This window comes from Scyliorhinus canicula, chromosome 2 (genome assembly GCF_902713615.1).
Source record: "Scyliorhinus canicula chromosome 2, sScyCan1.1, whole genome shotgun sequence".
Taxonomy (NCBI): Eukaryota; Metazoa; Chordata; class Chondrichthyes; order Carcharhiniformes; family Scyliorhinidae; genus Scyliorhinus; species Scyliorhinus canicula.
The window spans coordinates 79,527,805-79,542,711 of record NC_052147.1 but is presented as its reverse complement, the minus strand read 5'-3'; the positions used below and the strand labels follow the sequence as shown (position 1 = coordinate 79,542,711).

General features: G+C 44.8%; 1 protein-coding gene across 7 annotated transcripts in view; it reads left to right on the top strand.

Annotated features, from left to right (window-relative positions):
* LOC119955159 (neuronal PAS domain-containing protein 3) overlaps positions 1-14,907 on the top strand; it is a 1,584,282-nt gene that overhangs the window by 727,340 nt on the left and 842,035 nt on the right. For all 7 annotated transcript variants that reach the window (XM_038781147.1, XM_038781137.1, XM_038781126.1 and 4 more), the window contains one exon: positions 2,490-2,572. In XM_038781147.1, the coding sequence (XP_038637075.1) occupies positions 2,490-2,572 (83 nt within the window). The remainder of the gene's footprint in view (positions 1-2,489; positions 2,573-14,907) is intronic.

Here is a 14,907-nt window from a genome sequence, read left to right as displayed (position 1 = left end):
GCACACGTATCACCAATCTATGTCGGGTGCAAAGGAGCTATGTCCTACTGCTGCTATCATGTCTGAAACTACCAGAACTTTGATTTGATTTAGATTTAGTGTCACGTGTACTGAGGTACATTGAAAAATATTGTTCTGCATACAGTCTAGACAGATCATTCCATGCATGAAAGTCATAGGACATACGATAAAGACACAATGTAAATACATAGATATAGGATGGAACTTTCTGGCCGTGGCCGGAGAATCCTGCCCGAGGTCAATGGCCTTCTCAATTGTCCGCCCCCTCGCTCGTGGTGTTCTTGCGGCGGGCGGGATTGCAGATTCCAGCCCATAGACATTGAGTGAAACACATGGGGCGGAATTCTCCGATCCCCCGCCGGGTCGGCGAATCGGCACCTCGCCGCGCGAATCGCGCCACGCCACCAATTGGCGGGCCGGCCTCTCTGCCCCCCCGGAAACCTTTCCTATGTGCTGGCTTCTGTAGCCCTGCGCCAATTGGCATCGGGGCCGGCGCAGGGAAGAAGGCCACTGCGCATGTGCTAGTTGGCGCTGGCCCAACTGCACATGCAGGGACCCCGCAGCGCCAGGTTCAGGCCAGGATCGGCAGCTGGAGCGGCATCCTAGCCCCCTGTGGGCCACAGAATAGGGTCCCGGAACGGGTGCCGACGCTGGAGTAAAACACTCCCGTTTTTACTGCGGCATCGGCACTTAGCCGTCCGATGGGAGAATCCTGCCCATGGAATGTAGTGCTACTCAGTAGAGAAGGTGTGTGGATCAGTTCAGTCCATAAGAGGGTCATTTAGGATCCGGTAACAGCGAGGAAAAAGAGTTTTGTATCTCCTGCCGATGGAAAAGGTTGGAAGAGAGAATAGTCCAGGTGGGAGGGGTCTTTGATTTTGCTGCCCACTTTCCCAAGGCAGCGGGCGATGTAGACAGAGTAACTGGATAGGAGGCTGGTTTGCATGATGGACTGGGCTGTATTCACGACTCTCTGTAGTTTCTAATGGTCTTGGGCCGAGCAGTTGCTATACCAGGCTGTGATGCAGCCAGATAGGATGCTCTCTATGGTGCATCTGTAAACATTGACAAGAGTCAATGTGGACATGCCGAATTTCCTTAGTGCCCTGAGGAATTTAGGCGCTGTGTGCTTTCATTGTCATAGCGTTGATGTGGGTGGACGAGAACAGAGTGTTGGTGATGTACACACCTCTCCTAGGAATTTGAAGCTGTCAGCTATCTCCACCTCGGCAGACAGGGGTGTATACGATACTTTGCTTCCTGAAGTCAATGGCGAGCTCCTTAGTTTTGCTGACGTTGAGGGAGAGTGTATTTTGTTACACCATGCCACTATGTTCTCTTTCTCCCTCCTGTACTCTGAACTTGTGCTGGAGAGAGAAAAACAGGGGGCTTGGGTCTGAATGGGATTAGACCCTGAAGTACAAATCTGAAGTGGAAAGAGTGGAATCGAGCTAAAACTATGCTACTTTCCCTTCTGTGCTCAACAGTTGCTCATTGTTAATCAAGAGCGTCTACATATTTGAAACTCTTGCTTCTGGTCAGCAGTGATCACCCCACTCTGCTGGTAAGTCACGTTGGGCCTGGCATAATAATGAGAAGAACATAGAATCTGGGACAGCAACAGGAGTGTGTTTTGGAATCATGACCCAGAGCAGAAATGCTCTTAGAACAACCAAGAGTAATAAGGACAGGTCCCAGTAAGGGGGAAGTGATCCAATGATGGTGAAGTTGAGATTACCTCGGAGGGAGAGAGAAACTCCCGGAGTAGTTGACAACGACAAGGGAAGCAACAGTGTTGATAAATGTAGGGATTATATGGAAAATCATAGGCAGCATGCATGCAATTCCCCAGTATGTGCTTGATTTAGGTTTAGATTTATCTCAAATAAGGATTAGAATGGAATGATCCAGTCGCTTTGATTCAATTATGGTCAGATCGTAAAAAAGCTCAGCCATTTTAGACAGGAATATTGACTATTACTTGAAAACTCAAGGTGGCTGTTGAACTTTGCCATTATATAACTTCATTTAATTAATTGGCAAAGTGACTAGAAGGCTGAATCAACAATTTCATGGCAACCAGTTTGACAATAAATTTAGGATGGATCACTTCAAGATTCAGCAATGCCTCTCTCTGGACACCTCAGAATGATGAAAACTTACATTTTGCCTCAAATGCAGATTGCTATTTTGAATACAATTCAGAGTATGTTTGCCTTCACTGAATGAATTTGGTGTTGATTATTCAGAGTGTTTCCAGTGAAAAAATCAACAGGATCATTAAACAAGGCTTTATATACTGCTGACCTATTTTGCCATTATTTGTGAACATGAATATATCCCATAAATGTTTCAGAAAATTAAAGTAAAAACATTAACATCTATTACCTGGGGATATTAGCAGTAGTTTGATTAAACCTTTGAATAATTACTGTTCGTCCTCTTATATAATAATTATTATTATTTAGCTTTAGGAGCACAACGCAGGAGGAGTCCAAGCTCCGTGGCCATTAATATCTTCGAGCAGAATTTGGGAAGCCATATTCTACAGGTAAGTGACACAACAAACTAGAGTTATTTACTCATATTGTTGAAAATGGTTCATTCATTGGTTGGAGATTTGTTATTTTGTTGAAAACCGGTCATCAAAAGAGTTAGATTCAATATTTGTAATTTCTATTGATCTGGCATAGTTTGAACGTTGGCTACCATTATTAGTTCTTAGCTTCTAATTAAAGCACAACAAATATTCTTATCTTGTAAGGAATGGATACCTTTGAGTTCTCATAACACTGATTGCAAACATTATGTCTGATATGTGCTGTCTGTCACCGTATATTTTTAAATAAATATTTGATGAATACATTTTGGTTAATTGCATAGAAACTCTGATAATGAAACAACAGAGAAACAACAACTTGCTTTTTATTCAGCAGATTTGTTATCGTAAAACATTCTAAGGTGCATAGAACGTGTGATGTAATGGGGCTAAAGCGTCACACTCTATATTTTTTATCTGTCTCCTCAGAGCTGATGTTTAACATTTTTAAACTGAATAATGACCTTTTAAAATGGCTGTGACCCGAAACAAAAGAGCTATCAGGGCAGCATTAAACACTTGGATTTACGTAGATCTCGCCCCAAGCTGAGGGGCTGGCTCCTGGGCGACTGCAGCCGTGGCTGATGAAGCCTATCCGGAGGCCCCAGACCGACACGGAGAACTGCTATAAGGATGCCCATGCCGCAACCAGAAGCGTGATTGAGCGGTGCATCGGCGTCCTGAAGATGCAGTTCAGGTGCCTGGACCATTCTGGAAGTGCCCTCCAATATAGCTTCAGGCGGGTATCCCACATCGTGGTGGCCTGCTGCGTTCACAGTAGACGAGATTCAGATTGCTACATCTCACGATTAAGTAAATGCTTGGCAAAATAATTATAAGATTTCGGACATCTCTCGATCATTACCTGTGGTGTTTGCCTGTCTATCCATAATTAGTTTTATAGCCATCACAGCTTCTTTTTTTAACCGTTCTTTCTCCTGAGTTCCCAACCAAGTAAAGGTATGACCCACAGTGCCTTTAGTAAAGGACGAGGGGAGTCCAACAATTACAAAGAAAGATGTTTTTTTTAGCAACAGCATTATTTACACAGGGCCCGGTTACACCTCACCGGGTCCTCTCTCCTTTCTAGCCGATTGTACAGTTACCGGCCTTTTATACCAGTGCTAGGTTAACTCACGGTCCAGTGAGCAAGGGGAAACAATCATCTCGAGCAGGTTATTACACCCCTTTCCCCCACAAAGTCTAAAAATCCTATCAAAGACGACTATTGAGGAGGAGACGAGGAAATAAAATTATACAAGGAAAAAGAAGAGGACGCAAACCGGTGCAAACGTGTAGCGGCCGGACGACAAAGGGAAAAAAGAAATAGCATTTCAGTTACAACAAGGCGCTACCGAACGGGAGAGCAGGACTGGCCGGTGTGCACACCGCCAATCATTATGTCTTGGGCCAACACCCAAGGAGTGAAGTTAGCAGCAGCTGAACCCAGGGATGGCATGCGTCCTTACCGCTTGCAAAGTAGCCCCCCACCAGTATCCCCTCAAAAACAACAACCACCCTATCCCTCCTGACTCACTCCCCCACCAGCATGCCGAAAACCCCAACAACATTAATAAGCTTCTCTCCCCTCCAAGAAGCATTGCAACCCCTCCTTCTTACCCCTCAACCCCCAACAGAACAAAAACAAAACAAAAAGAGGCATGAATACACAGCATAAACAACCCCTCCCCCCAGAACCCAATACGCAATGTCCCAAACAGCCCTCCTCAGACGGGCCCAAGCTCCTTCTCTCTGATGAAGGCCTCTGGCATCTCCGGCGTATAGAAAAAGTAGCCTTTTGAGTCCTTTGTGACGCACAATCGCGCGAGGTACACCATCCCAAATCGCACACCCTGCCTGTGAAACACTGCCTTTGCCTTGTTGAAGGCTGCACGTCTCTTCGCCAGCCTAGTTCCAATGTCCTGATAGATCCACAGCATGTGCCCGCCCCCGTCAATGTTCCTGAACTTTTTCGCCCACTCCAAGACCCTCTCCTTCCTTTGATAGCTGTGAAAGCAGATAATCACCACCCGTTCGGCCTTAGCTTCTTTCTGAGCACCCGATAAGCTCTATCCAATCCATATGGGAGAACACCTCATCTCCTCCCACCAGCCAAGAGAACATTCGGTTGGCTTTGAGCCCTCTGGCAGCCACCTGAGGTTCAACCACCTTGACCCGTTCTCCAACCTCAGGTCTTTGTTGCTATTTGCCACGAGCAGCAACTCTGCTTCCAGCGAGGCAAACTGATCCTCATGCTGTGACAAGGCCTCCTCCACACCCTTCAATGTCTCACCTTGCTCTTTTGCCACATTCAAAATCTTTACAAGCTGTTCATAAATTGGGCCCAAAGCTCAACAGTGGCTTTAAATTATTCCCTTACCTCCTTGCCCTGGCACTCGGACTGCCTATGCATCTGTTTGCCAAATTGTTTCCTGCTCCTATGCCATCACCACAGCCAATGTGTCTAATGTAATGGGCACAGCAGCCATCTTCTGTCCTTCAAGTTCTTTCTTCGGACTACCCTCCTGAGATTTCTTCAAATTGGGCTTCTTCGTCGACGCTTTCAACATGCCTCCGCTGAGCGAGAATGCTAACGGGTTGGACACCAAGATCCCCTGAAAAAACAGGCAAATGGGATCAAAAACAAAGACCCTGCCATGAGCCACTTTTTGTGGGTCTTACTCTTACATGACATCATCGGAAGTACTTTATCATCATCTTAAAACGTTTGCTATTATGGTCACTATTGCCTAGATGTCCCTCAATCTTTATTTATTTTATCTTCTTTAGTTTATTCCCCATTACTAGATCCAACAATGAATCTTCCCTTATTGAACTTTTCACATATTAGATTAGAATAAAATCCTGTATACATTGTAGGAATGTCCTTTACCTACCTCTTCTGTCCAACTAATATCCGGGTCAATGAAATGTCCCATGATTATTTTTGTGTTTTTCACTCAATTCGCTAATTTATTTGCATGTTTCTTCCTTCACGTATTTTCCACGATTAATGTGGTCTGTAGGCTATATCAATGAGCATGATAGTCCAGGTCTTGCTGCATGTAATCACAAACTTGATTTAATGTAATTTCATTGACTGAATAAACCTGAACACTGTGCCATCATCAGCAAGCACCCGCACTTCATACCTTTTGATGGTGAACAGCTCTTTGATGATGCAGGTGAAGATAGTTGGATATCGGATACTGCCCTGAGGAAGTCCTGCAGCAATTCCCTGTGGATGAGATGATTAGCCTCCAATAACCACAACCTTTGCATCATGTCTAACTCCACCCAGCGGAAGATTTTCCCTTGATTCCCATTGAATTCAATTTTGTTGCCACACTCAAACAAATGCTGTCTTGATGCCAAAGGCAGTCATTCTTATCTCGCTTCTAGAATTCAGATCTTTTGTCCATATCTGGATCATAGTTCTATTGAGTTCCGGAACTCAAACTGAGCCTCAATGATCAGATTATTGTTTCTCCGAGTATCCAATAACTGTCCTGAAATAGGAATGGGAATGGTCAGTGGATTTGAATTTGACTTTCCGGGATCTGTAGGCTCAATGCACTTAAGTAAATCTGGTCGGTACCTGTGCTAGTATTGGCACATCTTATGTTCCCTGGCAGAGGTGGGGTGCCAGGGAGTCTAAAATGTAACACTGGAAATTCTCCTGAATTGCAAGTCAGTGAGACCAGAAACGCTAGATAGAGTTTATGAAATTGGTTTCTTTATCACAGGGCTAATTGTAAGTAAGCAAGATTACATCTTCTGAAGTCTTTCCGGGCATTACCCCCATAGGCCCCACTTACACCGCTCCATTTTACTGCTTGCTAATTCCTTGTCATTGTTCAATATGATCATGGTTCAGGAGGTGGGAACTTCAAAGAATAATGAAATTCTTCCAGCCCCTTTGCCAGGTCTGCAGTGTCAGAGGGAACTTTGGTCACTCCATCTTCTCCAGGAAACTTGTATTGCATGATGTTTGCGGCAGAGACCTATTTTTGTATTGAGCCCTGGCCCCATTTTTCACTTCCAACATCCTAAGACTAGAAAATTTCCATTCAAGGTATGCAGCTGGTCCTGAGGAAACTCATGGTTGTTGTGTTTAATGTTTCAGATTACAACCAAAAATCTACAAAAATGCTCAGTACAGTACTGATAGAAATAAGTATATTACTAATTTTATTGAATTTACTATACCCCGCTGTGTGGCAATTGATTTGCAACAAATATTCAGGAAATATGTACATTCATGAAGGAAATAATCTTAATTTGGTAGATGTTTATTAGTCAATGTTAGTCCTTTACAATGGGAGAGTATTTTTGCACAATTCGAATTCTCAGACACAAAGTAGATTTTCTCAATTAGTAAAGCAGAATATTTACTTTTCTCTTGATTGCTAAATTATAATAAATGCTTACATGTAATGTAATATACAACATAAGTTAATGTCCATCTGATTCCTTACTCATTTTTGACATTGTCCATCATGATCATCTCTGATGTATAAAGCGCAGGCCAATGGAGCAAAACTCTCCCGCTGTTCCATTGACAGTCAAGCCAATGGCTGAACTGAATCAATGCATTATCTATGCGCCAGTGTGGTGCATTGTTTTGTTTGAATTTATGTGCACATACATTTATGAGAAGTGTAAATGATACGGTTATAATCCGCAGGAAACCATTGTTGATTTCCCCTATAGGACTTGTGGAGTACAAGCTTCCTAGATAGGGGGCAGAGGCCATGCAGCTGGAACTCATTTACAAACATACATAAAAGCCAGCCAAAGCAGGTCCTGGTGTGGTTAGTTCTCCCAACTGGGAGTGGGAGTGAGCTACTGCTTTGAGCAGAATATTGTATATATAGAATCATAGAATTTACAGTGAAGAAGGAGACCATTTGGTCCATCGAGGCCCTTGGAAGTGGCACCCCACTTAAACCCACACCTGTAACCCAGTAACCCCACCTAACCATTTTGGACACCAAGGGCAATTTAGCATGGTCAATCCATCTAATCTGCACATCTTTGGACTGTGGGTGGAAACCGGAGCCCCCAGAGAAAACCCGCGCAGACACGGGGAGAACGTGCAGACTCCGCACAGACAGTGACTCAAGCCGGAATTGAACCTGGGACCCTGGAGCTGTGAAGCAACTGTGCTAACCACTGTGCCACCGTGCTATATAGTTAAATAAATTCTTGTTCTACTACCACTGGCTTCCTCAAGTTACTAAAGATACATATATCTATTATTTGATCTATAGGTTTTTCTAACATATTCATTCAACTACTTGTCAGATGTTTGAAATGGTGTACATCTGGTTCATAATTGTATTCATTTGTTTAATACGCTGGAAACTGGCGAATAGGAGTTAAAGTACCACAAAATTGCCGTCCAGTCCTGTGTCAAAGTAGAAAATATTATTTGTTTTTCAATGCACAAAATTACTGCACATTTCAAACAAATTTTGCTGTAAAACATGTTTATAGAATGGAATAATCAGGGGGTTACAGCACAGAATGAGGCCAATAAACCTGTTGTATTTGTGCCAGCTCTTTGGAAGAGCAGCTTAGCTGCGACCAATCCGTCACCTTTTCCCATAACACTGCCATTTCTTTTCTCTTCAGGTAATTATCCAGTAATCTTTTGAAAGCCACAATTGTGCTTCCAGCACAATCTTGGGCATTTCCTCATGTCACCTTTTTTATTCTTTTGCAATTCATTTTGCTTAAAATTCCATTCAACCAATTTATTGTTTCAATTTCTTCTTACATGCTTTTCACCTTCCTTATCTCTTTGAGTTAGTCTTCTGTCGCATGGTTTAAAGACGGCATCTACTCACGAGTTGTAAACATGGAAAATAGGAGTAAAAGGAGGCCATTCGCCCTTCGAGCCTGCTCTGCCATTCGTTATCACCATGTCTGATCATCCAACTCAATAGCCTGATCCTGCCTCCCCCCCCCCCCCCCCCCCCCCCCATATCCTTTGATCCCCTTCACCCAAGTGCGCCATCTAACTCCTTCTTGAAAACATTTTGGCCTCAACTACTTTCTGTGGTCGCAAATTCCACAGGCCGGCCACACTCTGGGTGAAGAAATGTCTCCTTATCTCAGTCCTAAGTGATCTAACCAGTAGCCTCAGACCATGACCCTAGTTCAGGACACCCCAATCATCTTGCATCTACGCTGTCTAGTCCTGTTAGAATGTTGGAAGATGATTACCAATGCATCCTCTACTTCTAGCACCATTTCCTTAAGTATTCTGAGATGTAGATTATGCGGCCCTGGGGATTTATTGGCCTTCAATTCCATCAGTTTCTCCAATACCATTTCTCTACCAGTACTGATCTCCTTCAGTTCCCTGCTCTCACTAAATCCTGTATTCTCCAACATTTCTGGTATGTTATTTGTGTCCTCTTTTGTGAAGACTGACCAAAGCATGTAATTAGTTGGTCAACCATTTCTTTGTTCCCAATTATAAATTCCCCTGTTTAGGATTTGGATTTTGTTCATTGTCAGGTGTAGCAAGGTTTAGTGAAAAGTATTTTTCTGAGAGCAACTCAACAGATCATTAAGTACATGAAAAGAAAAGGAAATAAAAGAAAATACATAATAGGGCAACACAAGGTACACAATGTAACTACATAACACCGGCATTGGGTGAAGCATACAGGGATGTAGTGTTAATGAGGTCAGTCCATAAGAGGGTCGTTTACGAGTCTGGTAATAGCGGGGAGTGTAAGGGACATGGCTGTAAGGGACCTACATTTGTCTTCACTAATATTTTTCTCTTTGCATGCCCATGGATGCTTTTACAGTGATTTTTATGTTCCCGCAAGTTTACTCTCGTATTCTATTTTCCCGTCTTCATCAATCCCTTGGTCTTCGTTTGCTGAATTCTAAACTTCTCCCAATTCTCAGGTCTGTTGTTTTTCTTGTCCAATTTGTCTGCCTCTTGGATTGAATACTGTCTCTAATTTCTCTTGTGAGCCATTGGCCACCTTTTCTGTTTAACTTTTACACCAGATAGGATTAAATAATTGTTGCTGTTCACCCATGCGCTCTTTGAATGTTTGCCATTGCCTATCTACCTTTAACTAATGTTTCCCAATCCACCATAGCCAACTAGCCAACTCGGATCATCATAGTTTCCTTTATTACGATTCAGAGCTCCTGTCTCATATCCAACTATGTCACTCTCCACCTTGATGAACAATTCTATCCTATTTTGGTTGATCCATCCCATGGCAACGAAAGGCAGAACTAAAGGGTCGAACACAGCTCCCGTGCATGTGTCGTACCTCTTCCGCTTAGACGGCTCGAACTGGTTGCACCGTATTTCGTAGATGAACCCGGTACCTGATTCCCTGTCGGGAGGGAAGCCGCTTTACCCCCCGTCGGACACACACAGCACCGACCGGCTGGCACAAGGGTCTCGCACAACTAGATTGCCAATGATTTGTTTTGCAATACACAATACCCAATCTAGGATGGCCTGTTCTCTAGTTGGTTCTTCAATATATTGGTCCAGAAAACCATTCTCGTTTACACTCCAGGAATTCCTCCCCTATGGTATTGTGACTAATTTGATTTGCCCAATCCAATTGCAGATTAAAATCACCCATAATTGCATACGTCTCTAATTTCCTGTTTAATGGCATTCACAAAATCAATACCACAGCTTGGGGATCTATGTACGACACCCATTAATGTTTTTTTGCCCCTTGGTGTTTCTCAGCTCTAACAATAAAGATTCCACATTGTCAGAGCCAATTTATCTTTCCTCCCTTTTGCATTGATCTTCTCTTTAAGCAGCAATGTCATAGGTCTTCATGCAACTGAAAAAGGCTGATTTTCACTGCGCAGAACTTTTGAGCACATGTGGGAGGGCATTTCACGAGACAGTGGGATCCAGAGTGCAGGTTTTTCTTTCTTTTCTTTCCTTCTCCACCACGGCTCTGCCTCACCATTGAGGTGTTTGGCCTCACCAACATAATGAAACTTGATGGATAAGTTGACGCCATTTTGAACAACTGGTGGAAAGCTCCTCCCAACCATTAAGCTCTATGCTTCCACACTTTAGGGAGAGCTTTGTTTTGTCCATTGGGATTGATTTTGCAGTTTTGCCTAAAATGTTGTGATGCTCACTTCAAGAAACAGTTCTTTGATGGTCATCCCATTGAATCCAGAGGCAAAGACATTGCTGATGGAATTTTTCCAGGGTTCTGATGTGTCTCTGCAGTCCATGATTAAGGGATTAAGGGTTATGGTGTTCGGGCCGGAAAGTGGAGCTGAGTCCACAAAAGATCAGCCATGATCTCATTGAATGGCGGAGCAGGCTCGAGGGGCCAGATGGCCTACTCCTGCTCCTAGTTCTTATGTTCTTATGTTCTTATGAGTGAGATAAGTTCTCTTGGTAGTCCACACATCGCATGGTTACAACGATGACAGCAGTATTTATTTTGTCCAAGTTGTCATTTTTCTCATGAACCTGAACAGTGAACGATGGAACCATGAGGATCGTCACATTCAAGCTAACTCTAGCCTCACAAATTTGCCAGCATCAGTTACTAATTGGCAATCTGTAATAATTATGACCAAAATTTTAACCCTCTCTGGCCGAGGGAAAGCAATACCCTTCATGAAAAACAGGCATGTTTGATCGGTGGCAGATTATGCTGCGAGCAAATATTTTACACTCAGGAACTTCGAATAGCAGAGCCGAGAGTATCAAGGCCGCACTTATGTCATTTCCTGCACTGATGAGCTTAGCTCGCCAGTGCAGGAAGAGTATTCACAGATTGGGGCACCAATTTTAAATTCCGCCTCGATCTTTCAACTCCGATCTGCTTCCCCACTGCAGCCTCCGAAACTACTCATTGCCCTACCTTATCTCTTAGGGGGTCCATGAGTTCCCCCCTCACCCCATCTCTTAAGAGCAGGGCACCCCCAGTCCCAATCCATGGCATGGGCATCCAGGCACCTTGGCACTGTTAGCCTGCCACTCTGCCACTGCCAGGTTGCCCAGGCGCAGGTGACAGTGTCACGGTGCTAGGCTAGCAGTGCCAAGGTGCCCGAATACCGGGGGAGTTCCAGAGCACCATCCTTTGGGCAGCACGGTAGCCTTGTGGATAGCACCATTGCTTCACAGCTCCATGGTCCCAGGTTCGAATCCGGCTTAGGTCACTGTCTGTGTGGAGTCTGCACATCCTCCCCGTGTGTGCCTGGGTTTCCTCCGGGTGCTCCGGTTTCCTCCCACAGTCCAAAGATGTGCAGGTTAGGTGGATTGGCCATGATAAATTGCCCTTAGTGTCCAAAATTGCCCTTAGTGTTGGGTGGGGTTACTGGGTTATGGGGATAAGGTGGAGGTGTTGACCTTGGGTAGGGTGCTCTTTCCAAGAGCCGTTGCAGACTCGATGGGCCGAATGGCCTCCTTCTGCACTGTAACTTCTATGATATCTTCCTCCTCGACCACCTTGGGGGCCTCCAATGGCCTGAGAGACCCCCTAGGTTCTGTTACACCTGGTCCACATTTGTATCCACCAATAGTCTTCCTGCACTGACTAAACAGCGCCATGACGAGGTGTCCCACGCGCGGTGGTTAGTTCCTGGACCTTGGGAGAATACGGCAGAAACATATTTCAGTGAGCCAAATGGTTCATGTTAGTCTTGATCGTGCCCACTGAGGTGAGATCCAGATCGCGACATATCACAACATTTTGTAAAATCCCACAAGGCGTTCCAAGCATCTCAAATCACCTGAGAGACCTCTCGCGAGATTAAACGGCTTCGCTACGTCACCAAGCCTGGTGTGACAAGCTCATTAAATTGCACGCATGATCACCAATCTTGAGAGGAGCTGTGCCAAATTTGGTCTATGCATCTGCTGTAAGAAGACCAGACAAAGATGGCTGAACGGCAGCAAGGCCCTTCTATCATGATTTGGCAACGGAACATCAAGAACATTAACCATTTTCCCTATCCGTAAAGCAACATATCAAGAGAGAATGATGTAAAGATCATTTGTCCACATAAGAATCGGCAAAGCAGCATTGGTTTTCCAATGGCTCCTCATGGCCTTGGCATCCACACCATCAACACGGTCATGAAGCTGCAACTCTACATGTCCACAGTAGTACCGAGCACAATCTATGCTAGCGAGACATGGAAGAGAATCACAAAGTTGTTACTTAAGTTGACCATCTTTCACCAGAGCACCCTATTTAAGATCTTGGGCATCACATGGAGAGATAGCATTATTACAGGAGGACTGGTTAAAGGCACCTGAGGGACATCGTGATGAGGAGGTGACTGAGGCTGGTAGGGTGTGTATTTTGCCTCCTGAACGTGTACCCCGTTCATCAGTGTGCAGGAAACCCCACTGGGACAGGTCACTTAATTACATGAAATGGTCATTGACAGCAGTTTTAACCAAGAATTCTGACTTTAATTCAGTGCATACAGGCTTCCTAGGTTTCCGCGAACTTGCCACGGAGGAGAAGATAATGACAGTGGGAAATGACCAGGCTGAGCAATTGGCAGACAAAGGCTTTAAATACTGAGATGTGTCAGCTATTTCCTTCCTAATGTGAAAGGCCTTTGCTCATAGTACTTATTCTGAAAGCATGCTTTTACTGCTTGGGAGATGATTTCCAAGACTTTGAAGGTCATTTCTGCCAGCCTACATTTCATGACTTTGATCTCCACTTCACAGTTGTCGGCTTTCCAGCTGTATGGAAACCACTTCTGCAGCTCAACCTTGTGTTACAAATACAAGGTTTTATCAGATTGTTATATTTTGGGACTATGTCTTTAATTTAGGATCAAATGAAGGTCTGAAGGGAATCATGTGATTATGAAGCTGGAAGATTTACCTAGCTTTGGCTATAATGAGGGATTTCGAGGGTGGCTCACACTGCGTGAGTCAGTTCAGGTCCGTTGTGGTCACAGTTTCTTCTGGGAACCCATAAGCAACAATCAAACTATGCAAAATAACTGAAGTATTGCTCGTTATTCGATTAATCAGGAACCCCTCAGTCCACTTTGACTGGTTAACTATCACAATGAATAGCTATGGCCCTTCAAATTCAGTGAAATCTATCTGCAGCCTCTGCCACACTCCAGCTGGCCATTTCCATAATTGCAAAGGTACGCATGGTGGCAGCTTTTCAGGAATTGCAACTCTGGCTCCTCACATAGCATAACGCTTATCAACTGACAACACATTCTCACACGTAAAAAGTAGCCTAATGTCTACATCCAATATATGTGTTGGCCATCCATTTGTGAGATAGTTGTATCGCCTTGCCAATACAGAGTCCCTACAAGTTTCTCTACCAATGGGGTCATCTGCTATGTTGTGTGTAAATAAAAACATATCCCACCTGTATGGCTTTACCTCTGCTGGGGATCATAATTAGACATTGTATAGGCATTACAGTGATCTTCCGATTGCCTATATGAAGGGTGTGTTCTGCCGGGTACTTGCGCCCGGAAGGCGGTGCGGCTGGGAGATCCCTCTTCCGGGATCTATCCGGCTCGCCACACCTCGCAAGATCTAATATCAGGGCAGCACGGTAGCCTTGTGGATAGCACAATCGCTTCACAGCTCCAGGGTCCCAGGTTCGATTCCGGCTTGGGTCACTGTCTGTGCGGAGTCTGCACATCCTCCCAGTGTGTGCGTGGATTTCCTCCGGGTGCTCCGGTTTCCTCCCACAGTCCAAAGATGTGCGGGTTAGGTGGATTGGCCATGATAAATTGCCCTTAGTATCCAAAATTGCCCTTAGTGTTGGGTGGGGTTACTGGGTAATGGGGATAGGGTGGAGGTATTGACCTTGGATAGGGGGTAGGGTGCTCTTTCCAAGAGCCGGTGCAGACTCGATGGGCCGAATGGCCTCCTTCTGCACTGTAAATTCTATGTAATCTATGTAATCACTAACGTCACCCTCCCATTGTGGGTGGAATCAGCATTTTTCAAATCTGCATATTAGAGTGAGACAGCTACAGCTAGTCTCACTCTAATATGCGCTTCCCTGACCTACCTGAGGCATTGGGATCTAACGCCTTTGCCTCAGAGACCTCAGGTGAGCGCAGTTCAGTGCTGGGAGCACAAATGGAGACTGGGCAGGGCAGGGCAGGGCAGAGCAGGATGGCATCCAGGCCCTGCTGGTACCAGCTGGGAACACTGGCATTGGTATCTCAGCATTGCCACCTGGATGCCAGCCTGCCATTGCCATGGTGCCCAGGTGGCACTGTCAGCTGGCAGGGGGACTGCCAGT